General features: G+C 45.2%; 1 protein-coding gene across 1 annotated transcript in view; it reads left to right on the top strand.

Annotated features, from left to right (window-relative positions):
• The window catches only part of GLIS1 (GLIS family zinc finger 1), a 298,478-nt gene that overhangs the window by 269,005 nt on the left and 4,464 nt on the right, over positions 1–25,009 (top strand). Inside the window, exons 9-10 of the mRNA XM_090048455.1 lie at positions 9,483–9,667; positions 20,122–20,289. Of these exons, the coding sequence (XP_089904581.1) occupies positions 9,483–9,667; positions 20,122–20,289 (353 nt within the window). The remainder of the gene's footprint in view (positions 1–9,482; positions 9,668–20,121; positions 20,290–25,009) is intronic.

Below are 25,009 nucleotides of genomic sequence, written 5' to 3'. Positions count from 1 at the left end.
TGAAAAGGCTCCTATTTGAAGGGTCAGCATGCATTTCCCCAAAGCACCTCAGAAATACCAGCTGATCGGCAAGATTGTATGCGGCCAGACATTGATGACTGGTGCCTCCTGAGTCTAGGGGGTTACAATTTGTGGGTGAGCCTGGGGGTGGACCAACTTTCTGAGCTCGAGTTGGCGGTGCTGGTGAGCGTGGGCAGTGGTGGGAGGATGCTGTAGGAGTTGCATGGGGCTAGGGCCAGGCTGGCACTGGGCAGCAGGGCCAGGGGCACCTGCTGTGCCCCAGCCGCAGGGGTGAGGATGCACCTGGCACCCCTCAGATCGGCTTGGAGGGCATGTCCTGCCCTGACCTCTTTGGCAGGTGCTGCTGCCCCCCCCCACGCGGTGCGGCTGGGGCAGCCCAGGGGCACCACCCTACCCGGAGCACTTTTGGGGCCCGATCTTGGGGGGGGGGGTGCATGCCCCAGTCGCCCCTGTGACCAGAGCAACACAGTTACAAGCAGCAACTATTCCCACACCTGAGCTCACAGAGACCTTACCCTAGGACTCCTGCAGCCTCCTGTACAGCCAGGTAGTGAGTAGGAAAATCTCCCTAGGTCTTGTATATCTAGAGCACAAAGAAATTGGAATTTGTCTCGTCAGATATCTCTTAGCATACGAACAATCTTCAAAGACACATCCAAACATTTTTGAAGAGCTGTGACCAGGTAGATGGTAACATATTCTAAAGCAGCTAAGTATCCTACAAGCCAGTCTGATGGGCAATGACTTCTGAAAATTTGACCCACGGTAATTATGAAATCCTAACGTAATACACATTCTCGTACTAGTCCACGCCCTGCTCCCCTGTGGACTTGCCCACTGACTCCCCCAGGAGTTGTGAATGTGTGAAGGATTCAAGAGTGTACCAGGCTAAGACAAGGAATAGTTCTGAATTTAAAAAAATACCTTGCGTTTCTTTTGCAGCTTTCAGCTGATGAGCTCATCTCAAACCACTTCACAAAGGCTGCTGTAAGACTAAGAGAGCCTCATTTTGGAGATCTGGTCCAGAGAGTTTGAATAACTTATAAAAAAATCACACAGCATGTTAATGACAAAATCAGGAACAGAACCCAGGCCCACAGACTCCCAGTCCCCTACTTTAGCCAAAACCACAGCATCGCAACAGCAAGAAAATAGAAATGCATGCAAATACTTGCAAATACTTAGCAGAGCTTGTGTTCTCATAAGATGTACAACACGTTACATCCCAGTAACTAGTTTGCTCATCATTTATAGAGAAGGGTGATAAAATGCAATGATGCCCAGCAAGATGATCTACAATGAAGGATTTATTATATCGCCAGGAAAAAAAAAGATTCCATGCATTCCAGAAACCTTGCCAGGGGCACCTGGCAATGATTAGTGCAAGGTTCACCAAACTTCAGATAGAGGCTGTTTATAAAAAAAAAAAAAAGAAAAAAAAGGGAAAAAAGTGAACGGTATAACTGTTTCCTGAGCATGTGCTGACAGAAATTACCGTAGGGCAAGACCTAGCACAGAAACACGTGGCAATAGATTGGGCGCTATCCAGAGGCCAGATTAGCAGAGCTTTACACATCATTTTTAATGTTACAGGAAGAGATGAAAATCAGTGTTAACCTTTCCTCCCCAATTCTTTTTTTTAATTATAATCTCCCAGTCCTGGAACTGAATTGGACTTTCTCATCATATAAGTAGCTACACTGCAGAGGAGGAAGGAGTCTAGGAATAAAATGGTTGCTTTACTGAATCGGGTGGCAGAATCTGGTTTCGCTGCAATGCGTCAGCTTTTGTAACTCGCTAGAACATTGCATTATTTCCGTTAGACTAAAATACAGATCCTCTTGCTATCGTGCTTCTAACCACAGCGCTGCAGAGAAACTTGCCTTTGTTTGAGTGTGGGGTGAACACAATTCTGCAAGTCAACATTTGAGCCATGTGGTAATACACTGGACTTGATAAGTGGTTTGATGTATACTCTAATGCTATAAAACAGGCGTGAATTTATCAGAGATAAAGTACAGCTGTTCTTTACGCAGGACCTGACTTTGTTTCCATTGAGCTCAATGGGAGAAGGATTGGGGGTCCTTTGTCTAGCATGGGAATCTGCCAGTCAGGGCTTTCTGTCAACCCCCCACCCCGCCAGCGTTGAGACTGCTTCTATTGGAAACATCCATGTCTTAGATAGCCCTACATTGTGGTTACGCTTCATCCTCAGCTGTTATTGAAAAGAGACTCCTTAACTGAAGTACATGTCATTATTTTCCAGTTTTCAATTCCATACCGGTAGTTGTCCATTTTAATCAGGGACAGATTAAAAAGATTAACTGAATAATGGACCATGAAGAGCCTATCTTGAAACAGCTAGAAATGTGGCTTTCTAATTTGCTGTTCATTGAATTGGCCCAGAGCGTGGCTAAAGCAAAGTCTAATGGCCCTTAGGCCTGTGCAAAGTGGCTAGTATTCACTTCGGATCTGACCGATTCAGGAGACAGTGATTTGATTCGGTGATTTGAATCACTGTCCCGATTCGATTCAGATGCATCTGATTCAGAGATTAGGCCGCCGAATTGGGCCAAATCTCCTCCGAATCAAATCAGCACCTGGAGCTTCACACAGCCCTTAATGGCCATTTCTTATTTGGGCTACTGCAGTACAAATGAATGAAAAATGTATCCCTCGCCTGTCAGAAGGGTTTGAAAAACATCAGTTCTGCTGTATATTTATTCTTGCTTCTAATGCAGTTTAATAGAAAGCTTTTACCTAGCAATAACACTGGAACAGAGAGGTTAGTGTGAATTGTGAGAGTAACACTACGTTTTATATTTGCTTCTTGCCACCCAAATGGAAATAGGCTAAAAATAGAGAGCGAGCAGATAGTGCTAACACACTGCACGACATAGCTGCCTTTGAGGCATGCAAGTACCTACCAGATGGACTTCTGTTAGCTCAACAGGTAGCCAGACACTTCTTTAATGTGCACCAGCAGTTTACCCTGAGCCTGCTATCTGAGGAACTGCACAGACATAATGTGGAAATAAATCTAATAGAACACTATTCAGTATTTTTAATGAGGGCTCTTTAGCTAATCCAGAGATATTGTTCGCTTTATAAAATGAGAGAGAGAGATTACAATGTGTATAATAAAAAGGGTACTTAAAAATAAGACGTTATGTAAATTGGAGCTAATGGAGAGGAACTGAATGTTAATTTTCTAAACACCTTCCGGGCAGCCCCGTGATTCGGGGTGCGAGCAAATTTCCATGACTGCCCGCTGCGCGACCTGCGGACAAACTGGGCTACATCTAGGGCATGATACTGTGGTCCCTGTGTAAGGGCCTGAGATCATGGCTGGGCCACACTGAGAAGGGGCCACTACTGCCAGCTGAAGGCATTATGTCTTTAGCTAAAGGGGTTTATCCTTTTGATACAGGAAGTCACTTGCTCCAGGCAATGAATCTGTAGACACAGCCACCGATCCAGCATGCCCCTAGAATAGCGTTCCCTTTGACTTCAGCAAGGATTATAGAAATCATAAAAATCACAGAAAATTAGGGTTGGAAGAGAGCTCGGCAGGTCATCTAGTCCTGCCCCATGCTCAAACAGGACCATCCCCAACTAGATCATCCCAGCCGGGGCTTTGTCTAGCCGGTCTTGAAAACCTCCAAGGATGGAGCTTCCACCACCTCTCTGGGAACCGGTTCCAGTTCCCTCCTTGCTGCAACTTGAGAGCATTGCTCCTTTCTTTGATTAGCTGCCACCACCAACACCAGCCTGGCTCCATGTTGTCTGAGTCGGGCCTGTGGGACTGAGCCTTTGATGCTGTAACTTCTCCATGTTCTGTGGGTTAGTCTGGTGTCAAAGATCACTGGGGGTCCATGTTTTGTCAGGCATGCCACAAATTAGGTTTGCACCCCCCCCCCCCAAGTGCCACTCTGATCTCCCTCCTCTGCTTGACTGCTGCTCTGCTTTCTGCTCCCTGTTCCCTGCTCGGGTCGATTTCCTGCTCTGCTTTCCTGCCTCGTCTGCTGCTCCGCTATCTCCTCTCTGATCTGCAGCATGTTCTCGTGCCACAGGTTAGTCACCTCTTTCATAGACCAAGTAAGTTTTACATGGACCCTCAACTTGGAATCACTTCTGCCTAGGGGCGAATCCCTCGCCAGTCCCTGCTCTGCTTCCCTTTCTTCTGGTCAAGCATTGCAATGCAGTTGTCACGCAGTGTCGGACTTGGGGCCTTCCCCAGCCAAAGAGGGGAACAACAGGATTTTCTCCGTGACCTACTTTGAACACCTTCAAGAGCCATTTGGATGTTTATGGTGCTGGGATCCTATGATCCCTGCTGACTTCCTGCCCCTGGGACAGGGGGCTGGACTCGAAGATCTTCCAAGATCCCTTCCAGCTCTAGTGTCTATGAATCTGTGAATTTCTACAATCATGTAGTAACATTAACCCAGTGCCAGGGAATCCTTTGGAATTAAAGGTGCAAAGTAATATAGGCTTTTTATCACTAGATCCCTGACTCATACACTGCATCTTCACATGGGAACGGGCAGATTTGCACTGCCAGATCAAATCACTGGTCCCTCAAGTCTAAACTGTCTCCAGCTATGCCATATGTATGATGCTTCACGGGGAAGGGCTACCCGCTCAGCTCTGCGATGTTGTGTAGTGGGTGATGGATGGGAGCGGGGGGAGAATTCCAAATTCCTCCCTGACTCCAGGGATGATCATTTTACATCCTGAAGCATGAGATGTGATTACCTCTTGCTTCACTGGTGTAGCTACAAATGTTATTTTTGGCCACAAGATTACTCTACCCTTTTAAAAGCTAGCTGCAGTGCTTGATTCGATGACTTCCTGTGCTTATGGGTTCCACAGGCTGACTGCATGGTGCGTAAAGAAAGAGCACTTTCTTTTTGTAACTTTAGTCATCATTCACTTTACTGATTGCCCTGTGGCTCCTAGATAATGTAGGGGCCATGTAAAAAGACGAGGCTGGCTCCTTGGGTGTTCCGTTATAATCTGAGATTTATTCCTTTAAATCTATGCTCAAAGCTACGTTATCCTAGTTTTTTTGGTCTGCCACCAAAAGAAAGCCCCCCCCCCCCCCCCCGCGTCCTTTCCTTTTTGTGTCTCTTTGTGACAATGTATTTAGCAGAATTTGCAGATTTGTTGGAATCTGACAGGGCCGTCCTGCAAGTGCTTTGGCAATGACCCCTGGGCTGTCAACCATTTGCCTTGGCACCCATGCCACCCTAGGTCTCCCTGGCTGTCAAGCCTGGAATTAGTTATTTCCCACAGTAAATGCACACTATTGGGAAATGGCACTCTTCATCTACACGCACCTGGGAATAGCTGTTTCCTGGCTGCTCTGTTGAGCTTTTAACAAGGTCTTGGGCACCTGGGCTCAAATCTCTGGGCACCTGCGTCCAGGGCTTAATGTAGCCTTGGATTCGCTGGCCTGTCCTCCACCCTCTCTCCAAACCCCGCTTTGTGCTGTGGGGTGCAGAGTGCTTTTACCTAGCTTTCTCCTGAGCCTGCCATGATAGTGCACCAGAGCCCTGGTGGCTCTTGATATCCTGTAAGGTAGGCAGGTAAAGATTTGACCCTCATAGCAATGTAGACATTCAGCAGTCATTGGGACCTGTTTTTGTGAAGTTGGAAGGATGTGGATTTTTTTAATACATGCGTTAAAGCGTAAAAACTGACCCGCTGCAAATTTACGGAATCAGACAAGTGAAAATGAAAGTTAAAAATATGGTTTATATTTATTATTAAGATCCAAAACAAAACAAACTGTGGTTGCAATACAGTATTAACAGGAAATGTCCAGACTATTAGTTATTGAAACAGATCTGCCTCAGCTACTGCCTGGGCGTCGTTAATGCATCCAGCTGTCCACTCTGCAGTCCTCTGTTCAGCAGTTCAGTTTTTCGCCTTCACTACAGCAGGCATCTCTTTTTAAGCTGCTTCCTATAGCTTTTGCATGATTTGTTTAATCCATAGCTGGAATTATTTCACCTGCAGACTAATAACCCATGTGCCACAGGTTATTACGTCCATGGAAGAATTACCAGGATTATATTTTAGGGACAATCTTCAATTCTGGAACTCTGAAAAGAACATTTTTTTAGGAAAACAAATTCCCCCATAGCTCAGTCTCCCGACTCTAGCTGTTCTTCTAGTGAGAGCCGTTCATGGCTATGTTGAAGCTATATAGGTGAAGGTCATGGCTATATAGAATCTTCTCCTATAGAACTCTCTATTCAATCAGATGCCTATATCAAAATTAAACACTGCCCTATACCTTTAGTTATAAGTCTTATAATGGAGGATTGTACCAAGGCTTGTGAAAGCAGCACAAGTATCCACGTTTTATCCCAGGCTTTAGCAGCACTCCAGTCAAGCTCCAGTGGCACAGGTTACCAAGGCAGTGGCTTAAAGAAACAGGTGTAATCCCTCCCTGCCCTGCCTGCAGAAATGAGTGCGGTGTTTCAGCAGGAGACAGGCTTGCCTGCACAGCTGATCAGTTGATGTAACAGTAGCAGGTGCTTAGTTTTCACATGAGTCATTTCTCTGCGATAGCATGAACGTCGTGCACAGAGGACTACGGCCACTCAGGATTGGGACCTTTGCAACCATTAAATTCCTCTCCTAGTAACAAAAGGGATGTCAGGAGGGAGCAAATCAGTGGCCCATCGATCTGGGTGTTGTTTCTCTCAACCTTAGGCAGTACAAAATGCTTCTAGTAAATGTATAAGAAACCTAGAGCAGGCAGCTATAAACTAGCTTAACTGGTGAAATGTCTTCCTGCCCAACCCCTTTCCCCACCTCCCAGCAGAAACTGGCTTATGCCCTGAGAGCACAAGGTTTTCTGTCTCATCCAAATGTTGAGGTTTGTTTATTTTGTTTTGTTGAAATTATTTTTTATTATGTCTAATAAAACCATATGCGTTCTCATCATCCATACAAATGCCCAGTCCTTTAACTACTTCTTAACCAAAATGGTACATGGAGAGTAATTTTGCACTGTGTAAAAATAGTGTTTCCTTTCATTAGTATTCAGCCTTTCAATAGCATAAAGTGGTCCTTTGGTTTTTTGTATAAGATGTGGTTGCAAAGAGCTTCCCTGGTACTTTTGAAAGACTCTTCATTATTTTGTATATGTTTAACAGGATCCCTTTTTGTCAGCTTCTTTCTAATGTAAGGAACTACAATCTTTTTAGTTTTTTTCCATATGCTCCTAGGCTTCCAGTTACTTTTGTGACTCATTTATGAATATTGTCTATTTGGGCCCAAACTGAACATAGTACCCAAGTAAGCACATACCATAGATTCATAGCAATTTGCTTATTACTTAACATACTTTTCTTTGCCTTATAACATTTTTTTGCCTTTGCATTTTAAGCAAAGTTTGTCATTGACCTGTCCAGAAAAATCCTTGAGTCTTTCTGCTGAGTTAACGCGGTTTACTTACAAATCCAGAAATTGCACCGTGAGCTCTAATGATTCCTTACAATGTCTACTTCTCTGCATGTATACATTTCATCTGCCATCTACTTGCCATTTCCCTCAGCATGATAGAGCCCTCTGAGAGTCCTAATCTTCCCCACTCTTGACTCGAGTTTCTTTTTCATTGATAAGTTTTGCCATCTCAGTTCTTGCCCATGTTTCCAGATCAATACCGAGCATTTTAAAAATAGAATTTTGTGGCACCCCGCTCCATCTGGTGACATTCAACTCATAATCAAAACTATTGCTTCTTTATTTCCCTCCTCCCTTTCAGTCATGATAGTACTTTACCTATCACTCCATAGCAGGCCAGAACCAATAGATTCTCATTACTACTGCTGCAACAAATAGTCAGAAGACTTGATAAGATCCACCATGTTCCCAATGAATTCTGCTCTGCATTCTAACTACAACACTGCAGCGTAGCATCATTGTCACGAGGGCTGTGCAAAGCTTTGGTCCTTGATTTTGTTTGGGGAAGATTTGGCTCAACTGGTGGGCAAGTCAATTCAGGGAGATTCGATGATTCAGACATAGACACAGCTTTAAATATTTTTTCTACAGACCTCTAGGTAGCAGGTGGCTTGTAAATGCTGTGATGCTGGGGGGCATGGAGCATCCCACAGAAGCACAGGGGGCTCCCCAGCGCACTTAGCAGCACCCTGGGGAGCCCCCTGCATCCCTCCGGCTCAGCAACTGGTGACTCCTGGGTCTGGGGGGGCACTCGGGGTCCCCCTGTGGCCAATTGCTGAGCTGAGGAGGGTGCAGGGGGGGCCCCCAGTGCACTCCCTGGCAGAGGACCAGAAGTACTTCCAGTCCACTTCCAGGTTCGCCGCTGAGCACACGGGAAGGCCCCCCTGCACTCCTGCGGGACGCTCCATGTGCCCCAGCATTGCAGCGAACATGAGCTGTGCCTGGTACCTTGAGGTATGTAGAAAAAACATTTAAAGCTGTGTCTATGGCCAAATCGCTCATTCTCTGAATCAGCACCGAATCTTTAGATTCAGATTCAGCTGAATTGAATCAGGGACAGTGATGTGAATCAATGAATCAAATCAAATCAAACAGGGCCAGTTGTGCACACCCATAATTGTCACGTGTGTTAAGTCCCTCTGCATTTCAAAATGGCTATGGGGGGCACTTTAATTAAACCTCACCAAATGAGCTTTAGTTAAAGCGCCCCCATGGCCATTTTGAAATATAGGGGGTTTAACGCATGTGACGGTGAGCGGTTTTAATTAGAGTGGCTGTCTAGGAGCCACTCTAATTAAAATGATCCCCCCCTACCTCTGAGCACAAGTATAGGCAGCCAACATGCTCTAGAAAATCCTTATGGAGCTACACTGTGCATCACCAGTCCTTCAATGGGTTGAAGTCACCTGGGTATCGTATGTCAGCAGTGTACGGTAGAGCCACTCCTGGGCTGTTCTAACTCAGCAGCGAGAGGAGGGTGATGTCTCCAGGATGTGCAGCGAGGGGGATCCTGACTTTCAGCCTCCAGCCGCTTGGTGTTTGGACAGCCCTGGCATAACGGAGTTAAGAACTCATAAGTGTGACCGAATGTCAATCCTGAGAGTTACTTTTTCTTTCAGTCACAGGATTCCTGTTAGCTCTAAGTTCATTTCTGGTATGGCTCTCAGTTCACTAAAACTGACTCTGTCTAAGGCTGGGACCAGCCACCTTGTGAGCCATGGTGGTGTTTTGTACCGTCCTGTCTCAACAGCTGGGGCAGCCAGTGCACGGGACTGTAAACAAGTTTATATTTCACTTTAATTCATGAACATGTAAAAGCAGCATCTTATGATTTATTTTAAAAAATGGATACACCTGTCAGCACAAAATGTAAATAAATGTCTATGCCTTAGAGTCACTGCAGACAGTGCAAAGGGACTTGGAGTCTTATTGTCTCCTCCTTTGATACGACAGCATTTTTTTCTCTCTTCTCATTCTAGGCTCACTTCGAATATCATTTCACCTCTTGTCGGTCCTCTGAAAACATTAGTTCCACCTTCCCTCCTGCAGAAACATGGTTCACCTGCATCACACAGCCAGTCTCCGAATGCGCAGCAGTTTTCAGGAATACCGAACAAACCGTATGCTCAGTTTCAAAACCAATCCGTACAGCAGGGACCTCAAGGTAATGGTTGTTTGAATTTTTCCCAGCTACTGTATTCTTGTTTTAATTATGGCAGCATCTGGCAGCACTGTATGGCTACGGGTCTAAGAGCATGTCCATGACAGCCTCTGTTTGTAAGATGTTGCAATTCAAATGATGCTGTAATGTTCAGCTCTCAAGTATGCTCAAGTATCTAGTTATACTAATAAAGGTATTTCAGTTGGCAATTATAAAACTAATACTTTGAATTTATATAGCACCTTTTAGCAGGTTGTCTCAGAGCACCTGACAATTACAAATTAATTCCTCCCCAAAACACCTCTGTGATTTAAAGACACAATAACATTTTTAACCCTGAACTACCTTTGGAGCTGTGTACTGTTGATTGTAGCCATTTACAAAGTAGTTAAGAAGTTTTAAAGTGCAGATTTAATACAACAGACAGTCAGGTCATTTGCTGGGCTCACAGAGACTCAGTGTGGTTTAAAACCAGAACCAGGAGCCTGGAGGAATTAAGTTTGAATCCTGACTCAGTTTCTGAATCTTGCTGTTTAGTTTTAGGCAAATTGTTTAACCTTGGTGTCCAGGCACCCAGGTTTTCTAATAGGAGCTTTCTTAACTACCCCAAAGTTGGCCTGATTAATATAGTGATAACTCTTATATTATTATAAACCGCTAGTCTGGTTATATAATCCAGACACAGTAAATTGCTTAAATACAGTAAATATTAATAAGTGTGTAGGGCATCTGTTCGGTTACAAGCAGAATTAGGCATGCAGCTGTACACAGGCAAGTCACAGACTTCCTCAACTCAAAGCCCAGCTGGTGCCATCATTTGAATAAAGATTTGGACAGCCAGAGTTACACGTAAGAGAGGTTATTTTGCCCAATGGATACATTTATTTGCTGCCCTTTGACTATATTCTAAAGCTAAGTTTTTATAAACTTTGAAAAACAGGTTTGAAATACACACATAATGGGCAAACACAGCTGTTATGGCTATGTATCTGCTCCCTTTTGCCTCAGTCTCCAAGGAGTATTTTAACCTCTATTTTGGGTCAAGTAGCATAAATACTCTAAAATTGCCTGCCTAGGGTTGCTGCTTGGTTGGACTGACTTTGTCTGAAAGGCAAATGCATGTTTTATTAAATGATTTGTGCCAAAGGAAAAAACTAAACTCGGCCTGATGCTCGGCAGATTATTCAATTTAAAAAGATTAACTCTGTGAGGGGAACGTGGCAGATTTATGCTAGCACATAATGATATACGATTATGTTACTATAATGAGCTAAATAACTACAAACCACAAGAGGAAAGTTTAGCAGCTCATTATTATGGCAGAAACAAATGCACAGACAGAACAAGTTTTGAAACACTTAAATAAATTTACTTTTATTTCTTAAGAAAACCACATTTACCTTTTGAGTGAATTGTTGCTTTCTAACTTGTGTGTCATGTGGTTTTGAAAGGCAATAATTTTCCACTTTGGCCGAATGTCGAAGTATTATTATAAATTCATTATGGAAATGGGCATTCAAAAATCAATTCTGATTAACAGCCTTTCAAATTGGTTGTTCTATATCTTGTGTTTGGGGTGAACTTAAAGACTTTCTTGTTCATCGGTTCTTTAATGGCAGCTTGTTAAATGGGTTTTTTAGTGAAGTTTGAGGTTTTTTTGAGTTTTTGCTGTGAAAAAGGAATTGTAAATAACTTCATCTATAAAACTAATCAGTCCATGTTAATGCTCAGAATTGCTGTGGACCTATAAAAAAAACCCAGCTTCTTTAAACAGGTAATAATATTGATAATGAAAAGAATGATAAACTGATAGAATTTGTGTGCTTAGCTAGATGTAGTAAGATCACATGGAAATTATTATACACCAGAAGAATTTGGCAAGCGAACGGAATACTGCAGTTATTTATATCTGACATGATTCCTTGTCAGAAATGTTATGGAATTTGACGACCTTGGATTTATTTGCACATACATTTAAATGACATGACGTATATGAGTTGTCGTTTAATAGGCATACTCCAGTAATTTGCTCATTACATCATTCATTTAAAAAAAAATGCTTCGAGTTTTTAAGGTCACGGCTTAGAGAAACAGAGGCAAGCGATGGGCTCTGTGATGTGGTTAGTTCCAGCTTTTTGTCGCAAATGATTTCAAAGCAAAATTGTAGCTAAATGTTATGTTTGGAACTGCATTTATTCCTTTAATAACTGTTATATTTCTACATTTACTGTACTTGAAACCTTGAATAGCAATCATTTAAACTGACAGGGCGTTTAGTAAAATCTTCTGTTGGATCTTAACTTCAGAGAATTTGATTTAAATCAGACAGTGAAGGAAAACCTGAAATCCATTTGGAAGAAAAAAGTATCTTTGGAGCGCCTGCAGTCAACTTGGTTGTACAGTTCGGCACTCAAAGAAGGAACAGAAATGTTTCTACAGAAAGACCTCTCACATGCTTCATATTTCAGCCGCTTAAGAAATATTTGAGAAGCAGTAAAAATGGTCCGCATTTAGATTTCTGAATTACTCAATACATAGTTGCTAATTGAATCATTAATTACGGGGATTTAAACCTCATCTTAGCTCCTTACAGAATTCTAGTTGTGGAGAGGGGCAGTCCCACATAAAAGAAACATCAAGGAACCAAAATAAAATGGGTGGGATTAAAAGAATCTTTTTCCTAAAGTTACAAAAATGTACGAACACCAGTAAAGCCCCAGCTTGGGTTTGCAGGCACACATGAAAATCTTATACTGGTATTGCCAACGAGTTTCATTTCCTAGGATTGCCTAAAATGAATGAAACCTGGTTTGGCTGGAGCACACTTTGTGACAGTGAACCCGGCGTCTCTAGCACGTGCACTGTGTACTGCGGTCCCATTTGTCGTGATACTGAAACCAGTTTAATGATGAGCAGCTGTCACAAGACTTTGGTTTTTCAGAATACCAGCCGTTCACCCAAGCTAGTATATATGCCACTTTTAGCCATATAAATGAACACACAGAAAATATCTAGTGCTGCCTCTGTACGAGCAGATTGTGGGGGCACTCGACAGGAGCAGGCCCAACCTGGCTGCAAACCCTGGAGATGGAAAAGGGGTTTCCACATGAGAAGAGGGCCTCAGACTTGAAGTGCTGAGGCTGAACTGATGAAATATTGACTCAAACCAGGAGGGGGCACATTCTGAGAGATTTAAAATCAAACCTGGCCCAGGCGGAGGCATGTGCATGTATATCAGCTTCCTGGCTTCCACCGCTCCCAATACCTGCCCACTGACACCACGAGAGCACCCACACGAGTGCGCACGTGCGTCTTGCAGCATCTCAAAGCCCTTTGAGATGCTGCAAGAAACACATGGAGGAACGAAAAAATATTCCCCTGGATATCCAGGGGTCAAAAAAAAAAATGTGGGGGGAAAAAAGTGGGGCAGGGCACAAGGCAGCCAGAGGCTTGGTCCTCCACAGAGACACTCTGGTATCCAGCCAGCGCATCTCTATGGCTGGCCTGCACCCTGGTGCTGAAGCATACTGCCTGCCTGTGCAGGGAGCTGGACCCAGGGTCCTGCCAGTAAGTAGAGGGGGGGGTCTGGAGGAGGGAGGAAAGGACCATAGGGGAACCCCCGCTGGCCCCGCCCACTCCCCCAGCCCCTCCATCACTGCCCCACCTGCCCCCTGGGCTCCCCTGATAGCTGTCCCGCCCAGCTTCAGTATCCTGGCAATTTAAAAAAAAAAGAAAGAAAAGCACTCACCAGCAGTAGCAGCTGCCATCGGGGGTCACTGGGGCCACGTGGCAGACCCCCCCCCCCCCCCGCACAGCACAGGGCAGGGTGACAGCTGCAGCAGCCCCAGCTGCCCAACGGCATGCAGAGCCGCGCAGCGCCCTGCCGACCCACGCAACGGGGCAGTGGCAGTGTGGGTGCCAGGCAGCTGAGGCCGGGCCCCGCTGCCCTGTGCTGCACAGGGGGCTCTGCCATGAGGCCACAGTGACCCCCAGAGCAGCTGCTACTGCCGATGAGTGGGGCTGGGTCGGGCAGCCGTCGGGGCTGCAGGAGCCAGTGGGGGATGCGGCCAGGTGGGGCAGGAATCTGGGGGGCTGGGAGAGCAAGCAGGGGTGGGGCATGTGGGCCCTGCAGGGGAGGTAGCCCCTGAAGGGGCCATGTGGACCCTGTTGGGGGGGGGGGGGCTGCAAACCCTGTTGATCAGGGGGGCTGTACTCTGCAGGGGGCGGGGTGCCCACTTCTCCTGAGCAGCCCCCTGACACAGCCCCTCCACAATCCACCCACACCTCCCCACATGCTCCTTGGCCCCCCACATCCCTCCACAGCCACCCACATCCTCCCACCCCGCTTCCCATCTCCCTCCTGCAAACCCCACATCTCACCAGCACACATCCTGCATGCCCAGCTGCCAGACAGGATGAGACCTGCTGGCAAGAGCTGTGGCTGCAGGGGCAGTTGGTTAATGAAGGGGTCACAGGGAGCTCTAACTGCTCTATGGTAAGAAAACCAAAGGCAAACAGCAAAACATATAGATATTTAGAATTCATTTTATTATGATGATGGAGACACTGGTAGGCTTCCAAATTGCTTTAACACTGTAGATATATCAATAAAACATTGTCCAACTGATAGCTGTCTTTCTGTCTCTCACTCTCTCTCCCTCTATAGCAGTCTTTTGTTTTAATTGTTAAGGAACATGGATTTGGGGGTATTTTACAGTGACTTTGGGATTTTTTTTTAATCGGGGATTTTTCAGTTTTCAAATGGGGAACACCAGAATTCCTGCTAGGGAGGCCAGTGGCAGGACCCAGGCAGGGGACGCTTCTCAGAGCTGGCACCTTGGACCCATCTGGAGGTGGCCAACCTCCTGGCCAATTGGGGCTTTGACAGTTCAAAGCAGGCCACCACACCTGAAACAACTTTCAGGCGATAGATGCCCAGACGGTTGGGCACACATGGCATCAGTGCCGCACAAAGGCAGCTATGCAGCCAGCCCAGAGGGGCAGGTGCCTCTACTGGCTGTGCAGTGCCCGTGTGGGTCTGGCAGGTGTGCAGCAGGTCACAGCCAGGCAGCAGCCCCCACTGCCAGACTGCTGCAGTGGGTAGAGGGTGCAGGGAACTCTCAGGGTTGCTTCAGCAGTCCAGCTGGCACAAGGGGTAGTGTCTGCAGGTACCAATTGGCTGGGCCCCAGAAGCTCCTGAGAGCGAGCAGTCCTGAGCTACTTGACAGGGCAGCTTTTTGTACTGATGGGGCCAAGACAGGGCAGCTTTTTATACTGTTGGGGAGAGCACAGGTGCTGGCCCCAGGCTCTAGCTCCCCCTGGCTGCAGATCCAGGAGGAGGCAGGCAGTTATTTTGCCAAGTGGCACAATTTGCCCAACACCAAAGTGCATGTCTGGGCACGTGCACTGAAGCAAAAAGCCCTGGCTCAAATTTGCACCTCTTCTATTTGAGCTGCTGCAAGTGCATGTGTCTGCATGTGTAGATGCGCCCCATATGTCCTATGGAAGTCACTGCTGATGGCTTGGTTGAGCTTGCCTGGAAAGTAAAAATGACTTAGCCCTCCATTTTGAGTCTCCCTGTATGGGAAATACTGATCTAAAGTATAAGAGAAACCACTCAAAATGTCACTGCTCTATGCACTTTGCTATCCTACTAGCAATTTTTTTCTTTTTTTTTTTTTACTATTTAGTACTTTACAAAACTTCAGTTTCATATCAGGCAACGCAAAGAAATGGAATCGGCCACATTCTTAAACACAGCTGCTACAATTGCAGATACAATTTTGCTTCCCCAGCATTTGCTCCTGCTGTTGATCAAGACCCAGCTTAAGTGCAAGGCACATCGCTGACTTTTTCATAAACTTTAATGGTGCAACTGCAAATCAAGCTCGCTAGCTACGGCTGCAGTTATTTACTATTTTCAGAAGCTAGCACAAAGTCCTGTTGAATGAACTTCTGACTTGTCATGTCGTTCCTAGTAAAATCTCCACATAAATAGCCACTTGTGAGGTTATTCCAAAGATGATGATTCATATTCTAAACATATAAATGAGTAATGAAATTGTTTGTTGAAAGCTAGTGCTAACAAAGTGACCAAAGAAAAGTAGTCAGCTCAAACAGGAGGTAGCAAGGAGAACTGCTTAATCAGCCAGATGGAAGAACTAATTCGAGTTTCCCTGTTGGTGACAGCCAAGGCCTTATCTTTAGTGAAAAAATGATCTTGGGACTTCGCCCCTTTCTACCCTCCGGGAAGCAGACATCCAGCTTTTATGCTGGTTATGGGCAAAATGGACAAACACATCACCTCGCCTGTTCCCAGGGGGCATTTTCTACCTGGATGCCTTGCCTCCTGGTCCGCCAAGCCGCTATCCCATTCCATATTTCAGCCACTCTGCAACATTCATCTCTTCCATAATGCACCAACGTGGCTCACACTAAGAGATGAAAACTCCTGCTACTGTCACTAAGATGTGCATACAGAGTAATTTTATATTTTCCATCCTGCCTTATTTTACCCCACTTTCTGTATTAGTGACTCCCATTTATGAGACCGTCATGTGCATCAGGATACTGCCTTCATCTTTGTACTGTGAAGTGCCTTGCAAAAACTTTGGACCCTGTAGGTGCGTCCAGACAAGTGGGAGCGTGTGGTATGCAGCATCACAGACCAGTCTGCAGCACCACACACCACTGTACTGCACAGGCAGGCAGGCATCCCCCACATTGCTAATTTGCAGCACAGGGACATTTTTTAACTCTGGGAGATCCTGGTGTCAAAAAAACCCGTGCATAAATAAAGCAGGGTGGCACACATGGTAGCAGTGCACGCTGCCTGAAACTGGAGTCTGGCTGACCAGAACCATGTTCCAGCTGCTGCCCAGGCTCCCTGCTGCAGTCCCAGATGGCCCCCAGGACCCCAGGTAAGGCTGCTAAGGCCAGCCCAGGTGCTGGCCCCAGTCTCCCCTACCCCACCCAGGGTAACATGCAACGCATCAGAGCACAAGTCCAGGGAAACACATTCCCACTCATGGGGATGCACCCTGTGAGGCCATTCATGAAATAGTATTAATATTTTCTTCTGACATATGTCATGACATTCCTTCTTCAAGACTATCAAGCTGCAGTCGCTACTCTTTATCAGGCTACTCTGCTGTAATGCTGCTGAACTCCCGGCCCGATACAGAATACATCTGGACTGGTTTTGGTAGCTATTTTGGAAGGAAGTCTAGTTTTGATGTGCTCCTCTGCCTCCTTTGTCTGGCTAGTTCTCCCTAGGCAACTGTAGACTACAATCTAAAGTAGTTTAAAAGGTTCTTTATCCGTAAGTCTTGGAGGGGCTGGATCCACCATTATTATCTCAGATCTTGTCAGAAATTAGTTTTCTTCCTGATTTCGCAAGCTGGACTACTCCCTGCTTTACTGGATCTTGCCCTTGAGAAGGTCCAGTAAAGAAGATGATTAAGTGACTTAACTAAAGTGGGTTTGCTAAACATGGCAAGAGAGATAATGATTATAGGGACAGAGCAGATATACACTGTATCTTCCCTAGAAATGATTTGTATAGCAGACAGTCTGGAAAATGTTCAGCTGTTTCTTTAGGAAGGCACATAAAGTGTTCTGGAGCCAGTGAGCATTTGAAGCCAAGTATCTTTTTTTTTTATTGCTCATCCCCAAAGGATACAGTGATTTCAAAAGGCATACTGAGAGGATTTCATATTTTGTCAATATAAAAATCAGGATAATTATCAACATCCACTAAATAAGCCACTGTCCCTGAAGCCCCATCAAAAGATGGTCAGCCGCCTCTCATAAGGGCTCTTTGATTTTCTGAGCCAGACTCTCCCTGAATTAAATAGATGCGGCTATTTACTTGTGCCAAGGCAGGGCATACATCATTTAATATTCAGCCTTCCAAATTTCTAGGCCCTCTTGTCTGTGGCTGCAAATACTAGCAGCTTTGGCATACTGTGGTTGGTGTCTTTCTCTAGTATATTCCTCTTTCAGGAATTCATTTCACCAGTCCTGGATATCAAAGACTTGGGTTCTTGTGATGAAGGATCACAGGTTTTCAAGAAATAATCTGTCAAGTTCAGCCAAAAAAGAAAAAAGTCCATGTAAAAATTGTCTGACTTCAAAACAAATTTTTCTTCACTGATTAGGTTCATTGCAGCTCTATTAAAGTACTCCACCGGTTAGCCTGATTCATAGCAGCCTGCAATGCTGCTACCAGCATTAAGTCAGAGTATGGCCTGGTATTGTCTGTCTCACTGATTTTTTGTCATAAAAGGGAAAGGAGGGAGTTTGTTAGCAGGAAGTAGCCTGTTATGTTCCATCCACTTGTAACTGATTGATTTTACTCGGCTGAAGTGCCCGTGCACTTGGGTGATAGGAACAGGTATTGCGTTTCTCAATAAATAGATTAAATTAACTCCACAGTTGACCCAGCAGGCCACATCTTCACGTAGACTTTGGTACAGCACTGATTGGTAGCAGCTGAAGAGCTGGGCTCACACTTCTACTTGATAAAATTAGACAAAAGTCACCGGGCTTCCTGCTCAACTGAGAATAGTTTGGGGGAAAAAATGGAAGCAAGGAAGCACTGTCCTCGTCCTGGGAAATGCAGGAAAAAATCCTAAGACACCTTTTGCTAAAATACAAGTCTGACTTGGTTTGTTTCAGTTACCTTTGAGAGCTGACCTGAAGGCCGGTTTAGACTGGCTGTTAGATTATGTGAGAATTCAGAAAAAAGAATAATCAACCCTACCTAATGAGCTGATGCAAGCGATTGGTGTAAGGGATGCCCTGACTTTGCACAGTAAGGCTCTGGGGAGGGGGGGGGAGTCCATGTTTATTAAACTATGTTGCTAATTGCTCCAGATGATTTTAATAAGAAATGATTGGCACAACAGAGCACCTTAAGTGTGGGCTACATGGTACTTATGGGGATGGGGTAATACAGCTCGTATAACTTGGGATGGGCTTTAAAATCAACTATAAATATCAGGGTAGGCATACCTAAAATCAGACACTGCCCAAGACAGGGCTCTTACTGGCTGGGAAGATACATGATCAGGGCAGCAAAACACCCCTTTCCAGCAGTGGGAATTCAGAGGCACTCCAGCTGAAAACTGAAGCCCCCCCGCCCCGATATAAATAACCTTAATCAGTCTGAACTCAAGCTACCACCTCTGGGGCAAAGCCTACTTGCAGGCTATAGTCCCCAGTGTGTAATGACATGCTTGCATTTGAAACAAGAGAGCACTTGGACAACAGAGAGGTTTAAGGCCTTCCGAAAAAGTATTTAGCAAATATGGAGTTATCTCCTGCAATAAATATCATGTCTACTCGAATACAAGATGAGGCTTTTCCCCCCAGCCAGCATGAGGGAAGCCCCTCGTCTTTCATTTGCATACAAAGCAGAGTGGGGATTAGACAGCGGCTGCTGCTGCAGCTCCAACTCTGGCCCTGAGCCTGGACTGAGACCAGAGTCAAACCCATAGTAGCCTCCTGCCCCCCAACCCCTCCCCCCCGCCCCCCTTACTGTCAGCCGCAGCTTGGCTCTGGCTGGAGTCTCTCCTGGGCACAGGGCATGTGGAAATGTCTTCCCTTGCCCGGCCAGTCAGGCAGGGATTGCACTTCCAAGTGCTGTGCTCCAGGCTCTGGGATGGAGCAGCCTAAGCAGCATCTGACAGCAAGGCTGGGGTGGGGTGAAGAGGCAGAGACTAGGGGGAGACAGGGAGAGGGACAGAGGCTGTGGGGAGCTGGTGGTGGCAGGCAGGCAGGGGGAAGAAGTGTAGGGAAGAAGGAAAGGAGGATACCTGACCTCCTCCAGCCACTACTTTTCCTGCTCTAGCAGTGTAGGGGAGGGGAATTCAGTGCAACCTTCCAATACTTAGATTATGTACTTGGAAAATTAAAACAAATTTATAAACTTTCCATATATAGAATCTAATTGCTTGGGGGGGGGGAATCTTCTTATATTCAGGGTTATCTTATATTTGAGTAAATATGGTCATTCATGCTGGAAGCCAAAAGGGCTTTCTTCCGTTACAAATCAAGTTGGGTGTGTCATTAAAATACTCCATTATTTAATTCCATTGAAATGAACAATAATTTATCGTTGGCTCAATCCCTCCTGGATCTGACCCAGCAAAGTACTTAATAACATGCTTAACTTTAAACATGAGTAACCCGTTAACGTCTGTCGGGCCACTCATTCACTTGCTTAGAGTTAAGCGCATGCTTAAGTGTTTTCCTGGATCAGGGCCACGGTACTCAGCAGTTGTGGGCTTGAGCCCTAATATCGGGTTTATATGCATTGTGCCATATAGAAGAGGATGATCATTTTTCCGTAGTTCGACTGTAAAAAACCCACTGCGGTAATAAAATCTGGTGACAGAAATGGAGCTAAGACCACAGCAGCAGTGTTAAAATGAGTATGCAATATCTGTTTTCAGGTTACCAAGGCAGCTTTCACTCAATACAAAACTGTTTCCACTACGGAGACTGCTACAGAACAATGGAGCAGTCTGTCACCAGCGAAGTGCTGACGGGGGAATCCCATTGCTTTAATCCTCTGAGGCAGAATGGCTATCACATACTCAATGCACCTTTAGCTTCAACAGGTAACGGTTTTTCTGGCTATACAGTTACCTTTGTGGTATCATTTTTTTTTTTAGGAGGAAGAAGCGCCTTCTGAAAGTTACTATTACAAAAACATGTGCTGACACACTCAGTTAATGAAACTCATGTACCCCTCTCCAAATCCCACTGGGAAAGTTGTGTTCTTTTATTCTACAGTATTTGGCTGACAGCCAAATTCTCCTTTCCTTGCTCCTCAAGTACCCCCCCGACTTCACTGGGACTACTCACCTCTGCAACAGCTCACAAGCAAGGAGAGGATGCTTTTGCCCCTGTCTCTCAACACACATTGTACAAACCCTTACAGCCTTTACATTATGCACGCCTGCCTTCAGGTGTGTACACAGCACTGTGCCGGGATGACACTGATATCCAGGGGCTGCCCCTGGAAATGAATTCGCAGGATCTTTGAGGAGGCGACTGGTTTACGGGGACCCAAGAAGAAAGATATGACTTTATTTTTATACTGAACTGATGTAGGTTAGTGGGTTGTGGGAATATTGGTTACAAAAATGAGCCAGTTCATTTTGCAGCTGTTGCACATTCTGAACAACTTGTTCCCCCTTGATGTGCACCTCCATAATGTTCAAATGTTTAGCAATATGTCAGAGCCAGGACATCCTAGTGAATACACTTCCATACAGCCCTGATTGTTTTCAAAGTGGGATATTTTCCTACTTCTAAAAACACATTTAGAAATCAATGGAAGTAACAACAAATAACTTGCTTTGAGCAACAGCAGTGAAATTGTACCTGTTGCCGTATTCTACCTAGGCAGGATTCTCCCAGATCCCTTACTCGGTTTGCTTTGCTTCAGTTCAGGAAAGCGTCTGTTGGGGAGAGCACTGAAAAGATGTGCTTGATGCGCTTTCCTGAATCAGGGCATGAATCAGGACAACAAAAATTAGAGCAGAATTTTCTGCTTGGTGTGTGCTAAAGAAGTCCCAGTGCAAGGAGCATGAGCTGTATATATGCGTATCTGGGCTGTGCGAAACAGCACCGGTTCATTTCGACTTTGGTTTCACTGTTTCGAAGGGACAGTGTTTCGTTTCGTTGTTTCGAAGCACTGTTCCCTTTGGTTTTGTCAAAACTGTTTTGCTGTTTTGACGCATTTCAACATTTCTCCCATAGATTATAATGGGGAATCACGAAAATGCCTATACCTTTGTTATTTTGTGCCTGATTTAGATGAAAATTGCAAGGATAGTAGGTCCTTCTGAGGGCATGAAGTTTCCAAGACAGAGGTACAGGAGTTTTTGTGAAACTGCATCTCAAACCGTTCAAAGCAAAACTAGTATCACCTGCCGGCAGCAGCAGCCTGCTGTCATTCCGCATGCAGATCTGGGGCCCGTGCTCCCCGGGTGGAATCTGCAGCCCTCCTGGGGGGCATGGGCCCTTGGATCTGTGTGCAGGATGACAGCAGGCTGCCACTGCTAGCTGGGACCAGGGCCAGCACTGGGTTCTTCCCAGCACTCGGCGTGGGCTGAGCCAGGCAGACCTGGGTGCTGGCGCTGGCTCCAGCCGGCAGCGGCAGCCTGCTGTCATCTGTATGCTCTGCAGCTGGTGTGCGGAGCTTTAAAAAAAAAAAAAAAAAAAAAAAGCCCACACTCACCAGCTCTGGCAGTGGAGACTGGGGACTCTGAGTGCTTGTGACAGAGACCCCCGTGCAGCGGGGGGCAATGGGGATCACCCTTCCCCTCCTGCCTGGCACCCACACGGCAGCTGCACTATGGCACGGCACCCTGTGCTGTCCCAGAGTTGGGGCAGATCTACCTATCAGCCAGAGCTCCCAGTTTGATTCCCCAGAGCTCTGATCATTTCCCCAGCTCTTCCCGGGGGGTGCGATCCCCAAATCTGCACACGGGGTTTCAGCAGGCTGCTGCTGCTGGCAGGGGAAATAGTCCAGAGCCGCTGTCATCCCCAGCTGGCAGCAACAGCCTGCTGTCATCCTGCATCATCCGGCGGCCTGCGCCCCCCAGGAAGAGCTGGAGGTAGTGATCAGACAGCTGGGGCAAAGACTGGGGAGCTGAGGAATTGAACTGGGAACTGAGGGAATGATCATTCCCCCAGCTCCCGGTTCAATTCCCCAGCCCCTAGCTTGAGTCCCCAGCTCTCTGATCATTCCCCAGCTCTTCCTGGGGAGTGTGGGCCACTGGATCTGAGTGCTGGGTTACTGCAAGCTGCCACTGCAGGCTGGAGCCAATGGCAGCACCACAGTCTTCCCAGCACTTGGCATGGGTTGTGCCAAGCAGCTGCTGCTGGCCCCAGCCTAGAGCAGCAGCCTGCTGAAACCCCGCGCCACCCAGGAAGAGCTGGGGGAAGCAATAAGAGAGCTGGGGAATCAAACTGGGAGCTAGATATCAATATCAGAGCAGTCCTTCCCCCGTCCCCACTCCCTCTCCTTAGTTTTTCTTTAGCTGCAAGCAAGCCTGGCTTTGAAACTCGAAACATTTTGAAACTTTCAAAACGTTTCAAGTGCCATTGTTTAATTTCAAAGCTGTTTTGAAGCCTTTCATTTCATTTTGATTTTGCTGTTTCGAGCCTGAGACATGTCAAAGCAGTTTTGAAATGAAACACCCATCAAAATTTTGCACAGCCCTAATGTGTATATACGTGTAGTGTTACATGCTAGAAGGTATGTGCAGCAGTAACTAGCACAAGGGAAATGGCAAACATGGAGTTTTAGCCTCAAGTTTGAATTCTTTTTGAGTTATTCATGAGTTTGATGTTACTAAAATATAATTCTTTAATGTTAACATCAAATTTCAAGTTTAGATTGACAGACTGCAGTATTTCAAGAACAGACTAAATAAACTTTCCAAAAGAGATTGTAGGAGCAAAAGAATAATACCATGGCAAGACACCAACTATAACAACAGTTTACTTTTTTTTCCTGTCTGGACCTAAATTATTATGAAATGTTTGTATGCAGTAATTTTATTTTTAGAATGGTTATTGAGGTATGCAAATACTGAAAGCCTGAAATAGAAATATATATGACATATAAAAATCTTATCTCATCTTTCTATGTGTAAAATAGAACTATTCAGGTTTGCAAGATTCATCAAGGCTATGCTTTAATTTTTTTCATGGTTTTATAGCACCATTAATATTAAATGAGATCTCATCTCACAGGAATGCCAAATGTGACTGGCAAACAGCTGTTCCATGAATCACATTAACAGTCAATAAATTTTTATTTTCTATTCAGGGCTTTGGATAGTTTACACTATCTGGAATCTAATAATGATTTCTGGGGTGTATGTTTATCTTGGTTTTTGTCCATTCCTGACTGAGTATCCACTTTGGATGTGGGCCCCATTAAATGGAAATTAAACAATATGAAGCTACAGATAATTTAACAGACTAAAGATTTAGTAACATGCTGTGAGCTTCAGTTAGACTAGACGCACAAGACTGACTAGGTAAAGAATCAGGCCAGATTCTGCTATCCACTGTGAGATTTAAATTATGTACAGAGAGCAGAATTCCCTCACCTCTCAATTCAGACAAACAGGAGTAAGTCACAAGGAGCTGCCAATACACAAATAAGTGCAAAATATGGTCTCTAATATATTAAAACACCAAACTCCATAATTCAGTGATTCTCAACCATGATTCCCAGTATCCTGAGGTGCCTTGGGATCCTTCCAAAGATGCCATAGGGGTGCCATACAATGTTAGAGCACTGACAGGTGTGTAAATCTGATTCACAAGACAACCCCAGAGTTTTCACATAGATATCCATAGTGTAGAAAACAGACCACACCAGATCAGAATTTCTCAGTTCTTTGCAACAGAAAACTTGCTCTATTATTTTTCTGTAGCCAAAAGAGAATGAAACCTAAGAACTGCTACTTTCTAAAGGGTGCCTTGAGTCTAAAAAGGTTGAGAACCACTGCTCCATCTAATTCAATTATAAGGACTGGTTTCTACAGTTCTGACTCAGCCAAGTGTATCTTTGACACCAGTGGTAATTTGCCTACATAGTACTACAGGATCGGGGTCTATTCTTATTATATTAAGAATTGGACACGGAAACTCCCATGAGGCTCCATATGACTGAGCACAATGGGGTCCCAAGCAGATAGGAAAGGATAGTCTTGGGTTTGATGGAGAAACAAAGCAGAAGAAAGGAAATAGTGGGCACGTCTACACATACACTTTAATATTCAGTAGCCAAATTTATTGCACATTAAAGAATCAAGTAAAAAAACATGCTAATTAGCAGTAAAAGTAGGCTACTGCACATTAAGCGTCACTAAAAAAAGCATGTGCTTTCACTACTGCACATTAGGGCAGCTTAATGTACATTTATCTAGTACCTCACATAAGAGGTACTCAATTTAATGCGCAGTAGCAAAAGTGCATTAATGAACATGTAGACACACCCAGTATCCTCACTTACAGACAGGGAGCCAAGGCATGAGAAGATTAAATAATTTTCTGAACACAGCATTGCTGCAAAAGATGATTAATAACTATACCAGGTGAACTGCATTAAAGAAATTCAGGTACACTCCTGCTCTGAAGAACAGATGATAGTTTACAAAGATATAACGTAGATTTATAGTTTCATAGTTTCATAGTAGCTAGAGTCGGAAGGGACCTAGGTAGATCATCTAGTCCGACCCCCTGCCTTAGCAGGAAAGAGCACCGGGGTCAGATGACCCCGGCAAGGTGCTCATCTAACTTCCTTTTAAA

Source organism: Crocodylus siamensis, chromosome 5 (assembly GCF_052110815.1).
Source record: "Crocodylus siamensis isolate JL-2025a chromosome 5, ASM5211081v1, whole genome shotgun sequence".
NCBI lineage: Eukaryota > Metazoa > Chordata > Crocodylia > Crocodylidae > Crocodylus > Crocodylus siamensis.
This window is presented reverse-complemented; position numbering and strand designations above follow the sequence as displayed.